The sequence below is a fragment of the Oncorhynchus mykiss genome, chromosome 1 (assembly GCF_013265735.2).
Source record: "Oncorhynchus mykiss isolate Arlee chromosome 1, USDA_OmykA_1.1, whole genome shotgun sequence".
NCBI classification, from domain to species: Eukaryota; Metazoa; Chordata; class Actinopteri; order Salmoniformes; family Salmonidae; genus Oncorhynchus; species Oncorhynchus mykiss.
In genome coordinates, this window is record NC_048565.1 from 15,153,064 (window position 1) to 15,163,315 (window position 10,252).

Consider the following 10,252-nt stretch of genomic DNA (forward strand, 5'->3'; position numbering starts at 1 on the left):
TGTACTAATCAAAGGTCACCAGAAGCCAATTGAAGTGCTGAGATTTATTGAGAACACGGTTAAACTCAACAAATACTCCTTCAACTACAGTTTTCACTGGAGTGGGTCTGGTAGTTTCTCTATGCAACATTATATAACTAATTCCACTGGTTGTGGCCTCTATGGGTGTTGTAGAACGCTGAGGGGAAAGGTGTGGAAGGCAGGCGCAGGGCTGCCGAGGCCAGAGATGACGACCCTATCATCCCCTTCGGCTCTCTGCCCACCGTGTCACGCTTCGGGGTGATCTCCCGCACCCCCAAGACGGGCTACTTGACTGCCGGGCCAGGGCAGGCCATGACCCTCTCACAGGGGACCAATGGCCCCAAACACGGCGCTGCAACAGGTACAGCGAGAACTCGCACACCTTTTGGGTTTTGCTCTGTTCGCTGCATTTCGCAGAGTCTGACTGGCTCTTGTTGTCCCCATGCAGGGTGGGGTGCTGCCGGGTACAGCCAGCCCCCTCAGGCCCACCTCAGTGAACGGCCAGTCAAGGAGAGGGAGCAGCTGACGATGGAGCTCCAGCAGGTCAATCAGCAGATCAACAAGCAGACTGCCCAGGCGGACCATCCCAGCCCGGAGGAGTGGTCGTCAGGGAGCATCTCCAGCCAACAGCTGAGCCTGGAGCTCCACCATGTGGAGAGGGAGATCGGCAAGAGGACCCGCCAGATAGCCCTGGTGAGAGAGAGAGAGAGAGAGCGGCACAGAGATGGACAAATGGAGAGGGCGAAATAGCGCACACACACACACACACACAGCCTGCTTTGATCTCTAAAACGGCAATGTGAACAGGGGCAGGGCTGAAGGAGCCCTGGGCTAATGTCACTGCTACTGCTATCCCACTTATAAAATATGAAAGAGTGAAACACAACCGAGCCCAACAAGTGCAGCTTGAAAGCTTTTCTTCTGAGACAATATTGATGTACACTCTCAAATGTACAAGCATTGTCTCCCAGTCACTATTGTGGTGAACTGACAGTGGTGCCATTGTCCCCTTGCAGGAGCACCTTGTGAGTCATGATGGGAGTGGGGCGTATAAGCTGAAGCCCACTGAGAACGGGCAGAGAGCGGAGCACTCGTTGGTCCTCAGGTAAACAGGACACAGCAAGAGTAGTTTGTTCATCTCAACTGCTGTGCCATAAGGAACCGTTAAATTTGCTCCAGAATTCTCCCTTAAACAAAATATCTAAGATAAGAAATGCTGTCTTAGAAATTACCCACATTTTCTCACATTGTTTTTAAATGGCTTTTTATATATAAGAAGTTACAAACTACTGCCATTTGATGCTGTAAAATACACTACATTACCAAAAGTAAACTCGGCAAGCAAAGAAACGTCCCTTTTTCAGGACCCTGTCTTTCAAAAAGATAATTCGTAAAAATCCAAATTACTTCACAGATCTTCATTGTGAAGGGTTTAAATACTGTTTCCAATGCTTGTTCAATGAACCATAAGCAATTAATGAACATTCGTTAAGACCTTAACAACTTACAGACGGTAGGAAATTAAGGTCACAGTTATGAAAATTTAGGACACTAAAGAGGCCTTTCTACTGACTCTGGAAAACACCAAAAGAAAGATGCCCAGGGTCCCTGTTCATCTGTGTGAATGTGCCTTAGGCATGCTGCAAGGAGGCATGAGGACTGCAGATGTGGCCAGGACAATAAATTGTAATATCCATACTGTGAGACGCCTAAGACAGCGCTACAGGGAGACAGGACGGACAGCTGATGGTCCTCGCAATGGCAGACCACGTGTAACACCTGCACAGGATCGGTACATCCGAACATCACACCTGCGGGACAGGTACAGGATGGCAACAACAACTGCCCAAGTTACACCAGGAACGCACAATCCCTCCATCAGTGCTCAGACTGTCCTTAATTGGCTGAGAGAGAGAGGCAGGTCCTCACCAGACATCACCGGCAACAACGTTGCCTATGGGCACACACCCACCGTCGCTGGACTAGACAGGACTGGCAAAAAGGGCTCTTCACTGACAAGTCAGGTCGGATTCGCGTTTATCGTCGAAGGAATGAGCGTTACACCGAGGCCTGTACTCTGGAGTGGGATTGAATTGGAGGTGAAGGGTCCGTCATGGTCTGGGGCGGGGGCGGTGTGTCACATCATCATCTGCCTGCAATGACAACAAGCTCAGTCCATCTCAACTCTGTGAGTTACATGTGAAACATCCTCCTTCCTCGTGGTACCCTTCCTGCAGGCTCATCCTGACATGACCCTCCAGCATGACAATGCCACCAGCCATACTGCTCGTTCTGTGCGTGATTTCCTGCAGGACAGGAATGTCAGTGTTCTGCCATGGCCAGCGAAGAGCCTGGATCGCAATCCCATTGAGCACATCTGGGACCTGTTGGATTGGAGGGTGAGGGCTAGGTCCATCCATTCAGAATGTCGGGGAAATTGCAGGTGCCTTGGTGGAAGTGTGGGGTAACATCTCACAGCAAGAAGTTGTTGAATCTTATGTTCATACAAATATTTACACGTCACGCTTGCTGAAAATTAACACTGTAACAGTGAGAGGACTTTAAAAAAAAAAAATGTTTAGCTGAGTTTATAGGGACACCTGCTGGTCTAACATTCCAAATCATGGGCATTTAGTATGGAGTTGCCCCCCCCTCCCCCCCTTGCTGCTATAACAGCCTCCACTCTTCTGAGAAGGCTTTCCACTAGATGTTGGAACATTGTGGGGGGACTTGCTTCCATTCAGCCACAAGAGCATTAGTGAGGTCGGGCGATTAGGCCTGGCTCGCAGTCCGTGTTCCAATTCATCCCAAAGGTGTTCGATGGGGTTGAGGTCAGGGCTCTTTGCAGGCCAGTCAAGTTCTTCCACACCGATCTCGACAACCCATTTCAGTATGGACCTCGCTTTGTGCACAGGGGTGTTGTCATGCTGAAACTGGAAAGGACCTTCCCCAAACTGTTGCCACAAAGTTGGAAGTACAGAACCTTCCAATGGCACCAAGCTTTACACCACTCCAGCCGACGCTTGGCATTGCGCATGGTGATCTTAGGCTTGTGTGTGGCTGCTCGCCCATGGAAACACATTTCATGAAGCTCCCGCCGAATAGTTATTGTGCTGACGTTGCTTCTAGAGGCAGTTTGGAACTCGGTAGTGAGTGTTGCAACCAAGGGCAGACCAGTTTTACGCGCTTCAGCACTCGGCGGTCCCATTCTGTGAGCTTGTGTGGCCTTTCACTTCACGGCTGAGCTGTTGTTGCTCCTAGACTTTTCCACTTCACAATAGCAGCACTTACAGTTGACCGGGGCAGCTCTAGTAGGGCAGAAATTTGACAAACTGACTTTTTGGAAAGGTGACATCCTATGACGGTGCCACGTTGAAAGGTACTGAGCTCTTCAGTAAGACTATTCTACTGCCAATGTTTGTCTATGGAGATTGCATGGCTGTGCTCCATTTCATACAACTGTCGGCAATGGGTGTGGCTGAACTAGCCAAATCCACAAACTTGAAGGGGTGTCCACATACTTGTATATGGTTGCACAAAGGAAGGAATGCTTGAAAAAAAAGTGTGATCTGCTTTTCACCAAAGCTTCTCTTGTGATCAACGAAACAATGTGGTTCAGGTGACAAAATGATGAATTCATTGTCAGTATCACCAGTGAGATGCTACTTGCACTGTTCTCAATGTCAATGGCTTAACTAACAAGTCATTATGTAATTCATGAAGATTAAAAACATTTAAAAAAATGTATGTAGAATAATACAACATGTTTGATTCATTGTTTCTTCCTATCTCTGACCTTTCATTCTTTGCAGTGAGGGCTGTAACGGTCCCAGTGGTGTGCTGCAGGACAGCAGTGTGGCCAGCTGTGGTTTGTCCTGCCTTACCAGCAAGACCTCGTCCCTCAGCCTGTCTGCAGACCTCTCCATCGCTGGGGGCACTGACCGAAAGACCAACGGCGTGGTCCACCTGTGCTCCTAGCCACACAACTGGAGTCTGGTATTACCACCACAGCTACAACTAACTGATCAGTCAACCACATAGAGCCTTGGGAAACCCTTCGTCCTCTGAACGTTAGAACCGTTAGAACCGTTCCACTGTCATTTTGAGACACACAACCAGGTCCTCCAAACTGTCTGGTATACCCTACCTACATCTACATTTGCAAAATCTGATTGACGCCACTAAGAGAATTTTAACTTGATTACAAAACGTGTAGAGAGAGACGGCACCTCTCTCCTTGCTTAAAATGGCAAGAGACCGTTCTAGGTTTCTTACAAAGAGGGATTTGTGATAGAAGGGCTAGGAGTATCGAAGTAACTGAAAAAGCCACTGATTTGCAAATGTGGATGTAGTGCCATCATAGACAACGGCACTTCATTTGATACAACACAAATTTGCACACTTGCAACTTTAGTCTGTCTACAACTAAGCAGTATCTGCCCTGAATTTAATATTTTTTCATTTTAGTTTTTTTTGTTCTGTGAATGAATGTTTTTTTCATATAAAATCTCACCCTGCCTTGGAAACAAGATGTTTAGATTCCATGAACTCAAACCCAATAATGATTAGAAGAAGAATATAACGATGAGACCAGTTCCTTGGTTTCAAATAGATAAGGCCACCATAATCGCATTGACATTAATTACATCTGTTAGCTTCAAAATGTGCAATTTTATTTTGTATTTTTTGGTAGCATCGCTACAGCAATATTTGTGCTTAGCATATATGCATGTCCTGAAATGCAGACTTTGTGTTTGGAATTAATTGTAAGTTCCTGTTTCTAAGCTGCAATGTTATTCGCCTACCTTTTTTTTTTTTGCTTTTCGTTAAGTTTGACTTTTGGACATTTACATCTTATCAAAATATCTCCATCGCATAGAAACAATCTCCATCGCATAGAAACAATACTTGTTGGCAAACGGCTGTGAATAAGTTTGCGCATATCCAAGATAATACAAATTGAAGATGACACTGGCCTCTTGAAGGCAGAGAACGCCTTTCAACTGGGCGCCTTTCAACTGGACAATTTTGAGATTTAGATGAAACTATCAGATACATATTAACAAGAAGAAAAGGCTCCCTTGTGTCCACTTCAGTGGCTTGACCCTCTTTTGGCATCTCCCCTCACTACTACCACCACCTTCAGGATATTTACTTCAGCCTCTAACATCCATGCTTTGGTATGGGGCTGATGAGGAAAAATGATATATACATTTAGGCTTGGTATTCAAGCTGTCGTCTTTTGGGTGTAATTTAAATGCAGCGATGGACTAGGTGGGAGGGAATCACAACATGGGTCAAGCATACGTCTGTCTGCCTGTAGATGGGGTGGTCAGAGGTACTGGGTATATGGAGTAAAGGAAACAGGAACGAAGCCAGACATGACCCATGGCTGGAATTTGAGACCTTGATCTACAAAACATATTTGCACTTTCATAGCTTTAAGGATGGTTTGTACTGAGTATATGTATTTATTAAATGTACAGTATTTGCATCCTGAGGATGGATATAACATTAAAAGGTCAAACTTAAAACCACATTCTGTTTTAAGAACGTGTAGTTCAAGATGGCCATGGTTGCTCCCTAAGGTCCTAATAGTGTTGGCCATGTTGTACAGAGCAGGGTTCAAACAGCCACTCTGTTTTTATACATCAATCTACTGTAAAATTATTTATTTATTTTTCTGTAGAGTTACGACATGTTCACTTCCACAATTGTGACACCCGGTATGCTGTCAACATACCCGTAACATCGCAGATTACAGGAAAGGTGAAATTCCTTTTTCAGTTCCTCATCTCCACTCCTCTGAGCACCTTTTTCACCAATCGCAGCAGACATTTGTCTAGTTTTAATTTATTTTAACTTCCAAGAAGTTGCTCTAGTAAAAGGGTTTGTGATGCGTTCCTGGAGGAGGCTTTAATCATTTGTAGATGGGGGTCGATGCATAGGAGGTGACAGGCCACTGAACTGGGCTAAGGCAGAACTACAGTTAGCAAAGCAGTTAGCATCACTGGAGACAACCACAGCACCACCACACAGGGTGAGAGGAGACTAGGAAAGGCATTTTGATGACACCAAATAAGTGCTTTTTCCCAAATATGTACAAATTAAGTGCTGCAGTTGCATTATCTGCATTACTTTTACATATTTTATGTGCTTAAATTATCGCCACCCCTCACAGATGCAATTTGTTACTCCCAGATGCATGCGAACTATGAAATTAAGTACTGCAAGCTTACTTTCCTTCTTGGTAAGATTAATTCACAGAATGTATTCAATGGTGTCATATTGTGAAATGGTGGCTGGGATATTCCATTTGAATTCAAAATATATCCAACAACTGGATTAGTCAAACTTGTTTTAAATCTAATCTTTGTCTTTATGGAAATATTTAAATATGTTGTGTTTTTTTGTTGTTGTTACATCTCACTTTTTGAGATTTTATTTCAAATATGAAATGGCTTACACTGTATATGTATAGACTATATACACATTATACTGTACTGTATTTGTACAGTATATGCACATTAGAGTATATACACATTATACTGTGTGTATATACACATTATACTGTATTTTCAAAGCCAGACAATGACACTGACTTAAGTCAATTCGTCTCCTATAGAAGTTCTCTGCCTTCTGTGCACATGACATTGAAATGTCCATTAGTCCTCAAAAGTTGCTGCCTTTTTTTGAGTTCTCCCCAGTTCGTCCCAATGCTTTGTCTGCACTCATGTCAGAGCATTGGATAGCAATCTAGCAATATTTTAGAAAATGACTGTTATCAAGAGGACAATGTAGGCTACTCAATGCAGTTTGCATTATTCTTCATGCTAATCATAACCAATAGTCCTTCAACCCTCCTTATTAATTGTGACAGAGTTAAGGACATGAGGACACAGTCCCTTAATTGGCATGGCATCATGCATGTTTGTGGTTACAGAAGTTATCTGGCTTTAGTCACCTCTGTATCATGTAGAGGGAAGTTAATTGCGTTGTAGTGTAGCCATCGTGGTGGCTAAATGATAGTGGTTGTTTTGTAGTAGTTTTAGAGCACTTCATAGGAAAATAAAATATCATTGTGCAAAAGCACCTGTAGTTCTGGGGCTGAACAGAACTGCAGTCAACTATGCTGTGTGCATACATAGCCCAAAAATATTTTATTATCCCAGAAATATTTTATCATAAGGTCACATGACTTGCTTTCCATACGGAAAGAATTTCCATATGATATATTTGTTTGATCTCTGTGGCTTTGACAGCCCTGACTTTCTGCCGGGAACTTCATGTTGGTTATCTGAAGAGCAGTGTTGTTCCAGAGGTCAAATGACTATCAATACATCTGTCAAACCATATGGTAAAATCAACTACAACAATCGCATTTGGGACTGAACTTCGGGTAATGCTTACGGTTCAGTTTCAGATAGCTCTATGTATTTGGACGAATGTTCCTCCATCAGTGTCATCAATACAACATGTCTCCTTACTCCTGTACATCCATCAGTGTCATCAATACAACATGACTGAGCCTTTTATAAGGAGACATGTTCCTCCATCAGTGTCATTAATACAACATGTCTCCCTATAAAAGGCTCAGTCATTGCCTTTCTGAATGTGGGTTAATCATGCACACTTTTGTCTAAAAGGGATGCAGATCTTTTACAGAGAAAATCAAAGTCCTCAGGACTTGGTTGAGAGTCGTCGGGGTGTTAGCAGCTAGGCCAGCGATGCTAATTTACCAATTTAGTGAGATGGGTCAACATACAGATTTACCGTGACTTGACTCGGTGTTGAGGAATTGGGATGTCTGAGATTAGACTAATGTACACTACCGTTCAAAAGTTTGGGGTCACTTATTTGTCCTTGTTTTTGAAAGATAAACACTTTTTTCCCCCATTTTTAAAATAACTTCAAATTGATCAGAAATACAGTGTAGACATAGTTAATGTTGTAAATGACTATTGTAGCTGGAAACAGCAGATTTTTAATGGAATATCTACATAGGTGTACAGAAGCCCTTTTACCATCAATCCTGTGTTCCAATGGCACGTTGTGTTAGCTAATCAAAGTTGATCATTTTTAAAGGCTAATTAATCATTAGAAAACCTTTTGCAATTTTGTTTAGCCAGTTAAACTGTTGTTCTGATTTAAAGAAGAAATAAAACGGGCCTTTAGTTGAGTATCTGGAGCATCATCATTTGTGGGTTCGATTTCAGGCTCAAAATGAAACTCGTCAGTTTATTCTTGTTCTGAGAAACAAGAATGTGAGAAATTGCATGTGAGAAATTGCCAAGATATTGAAGATCTCGTACAACACTGTGTACTACTCCCTTCACAGAACAGCACAAACTGGCCCTAACCAGAATGAATAGAAAGAGAAGTGGGAGGCCCTGGTGCACAACTGAGCAAGAGGACAAGTACATTAGTGTCTAGTTTGATAAACAGACGCCTCACAAGTCCTCAACTGGCAGCCTCATTTAATTGTACCCGCAAAACACCAGTCTCAACGTCAACAGTGAAGAGGGGACTCCAGGATGCTGGCCTTCTAGGCAGAGTTGCAAAGAAAAAGGCATATCTCAGACTAGCCAATAAAAAGAAAAGATTCAGATGGGCAAAAGAACAGACACGGGACAGAGGAAGATTGGGAAAAAAGTGTTATGGACAGATTAATCTAAGTTTGAGGTGTTCGGATCACAAAGAACAACATTCGTGAGATGCAGAAAAAAAATAAAGGAGACTGGAGAACCATCTGTCAAGCATGGTGGAGGCAATGTGATGGTCTGGGGGTGCTTTGGTGGTGGAAAAGTGGGAGATTTGTACAGGGTAAAATGGATCTTGAAGGAAGGATATCACCCCCTTTTGCAACGCCATGCCATACCCTGTGGACTGTGCTTAATTGGAGACAATTTCCTCCTACAATGACCTAAAGCACAGCTCCAAACTATCCAAGAACTATTTAGGGAAGAAGCAGTCAGCTGGTATTCTGTCTATAATGGAGGGGCCAGCACAGTCACCGGATCTCAACCCTATTGAGCTGTTGTGGGAGCAGCAATTTCCTCCTACGATGACCGTATGGTATGTAAGAAGTGCCCATCAAGCCAATCCAACTTGTGGGAGGTGCTTCAGGAAGCATGAGGTAATCTGAAGAGATTTCACCCCAACAAATTGACAACTAGAATGCCAAAGGTCTGCAAGGCTGCAAATGGAGGATTATTTGACGAAAGCAAAGTTTGAAGGACACTTATTTCAATCAATCATTATTTATAACCTTGTCAACATCTTAACTATATTTCCTATTAATTTTGCAACTAATTTCTTGTATGTTTTCATGGAAAACAAGAACATTTCTAAGTGACCATAAACTTTTGAACGGTAGTGTATGTTCTTGATACATTTATTCAGTTATTTGCCTCAAAAAAAAGTATGTTACTATTTTGTAGACACATACTGGTCTCTCGAGGCATCCTTTGATCTTTAAAAGCACAGATTTAGGTTGGATCGGTTTTAAACATATAATTGCTGTGTAACATGTTTTATTTATAATTATACTGTCATTGTTTTTTGTTGCTGTTGCTTGGGAAGGCACTTCACATTTAAGCAATCGTAATGATTGGCTACAACAGCTTTTGCTGTGATGCATTGTAGAAGGTTCACCTCTCACCGGTTTTTATGTTTATTTTTTATATTGCCATGCTTCATGGGTGACATGCTGACTACACTGTGCGTTTACCTGAAATGCACAAGGTTCTATTTTTTTCCCCAGGATCTTTTGAAGAATTTTGACCCATTTTGAGTCACAAAATCGTGTGTTCTCTAGTCTGACAATTAATCCACAGATAAAAGGTGAAACTTGGTTTCTAGTAATCTCTTCTTCTGTGGACTTCAAATGGCAGTTGGCAACCAACTTTAAGGTGCATTACCACCACCAACTGGAGTGTGGACCTCAGTTCAGCTTTCAATCACCCACTTGGGTATATTTTCCATAAAAACCAATGAGGAGATGGGAGAAACAGGACTTGCAGCCCGTCAAGCATCAAATAGAACCAAGTTCTACTTTAACACCTGGCTACGCAGACACCTGCGAGCAGTTTAGATTAAATTATTAACATGTATGTGTACATTTATTTTGCCTGCTGACCACACTGCTTGCATTGCAAAATAAATTTACACATAGATGAACTGAGGTACACACTCCAGTCCAGTTGGTGGTGGTAATGTACCTTAAAGTTGG

The 10,252-nt window shown here is 42.9% G+C and overlaps 1 protein-coding gene across 2 annotated transcripts in view; it reads left to right on the forward strand.

The window, feature by feature from the left end:
* The window catches only part of LOC110488062 (roquin-1), a 28,947-nt gene extending 22,538 nt beyond the window's left edge, over window positions 1–6,409 (forward strand). Inside the window, exons 15-18 of one of the 2 annotated variants that reach the window (XM_036948947.1) lie at window positions 175–382; window positions 470–714; window positions 1,038–1,126; window positions 3,834–6,409. In XM_036948947.1, the coding sequence (XP_036804842.1) occupies window positions 175–382; window positions 470–714; window positions 1,038–1,126; window positions 3,834–3,999 (708 nt within the window). In that variant the 3' untranslated portion in view covers window positions 4,000–6,409. The remainder of the gene's footprint in view (window positions 1–174; window positions 383–469; window positions 715–1,037; window positions 1,127–3,833) is intronic. The other variant, XM_036949018.1, reaches the window with a different exon arrangement.
* Window positions 6,410–10,252: the final 3,843 nt, after the last annotated feature.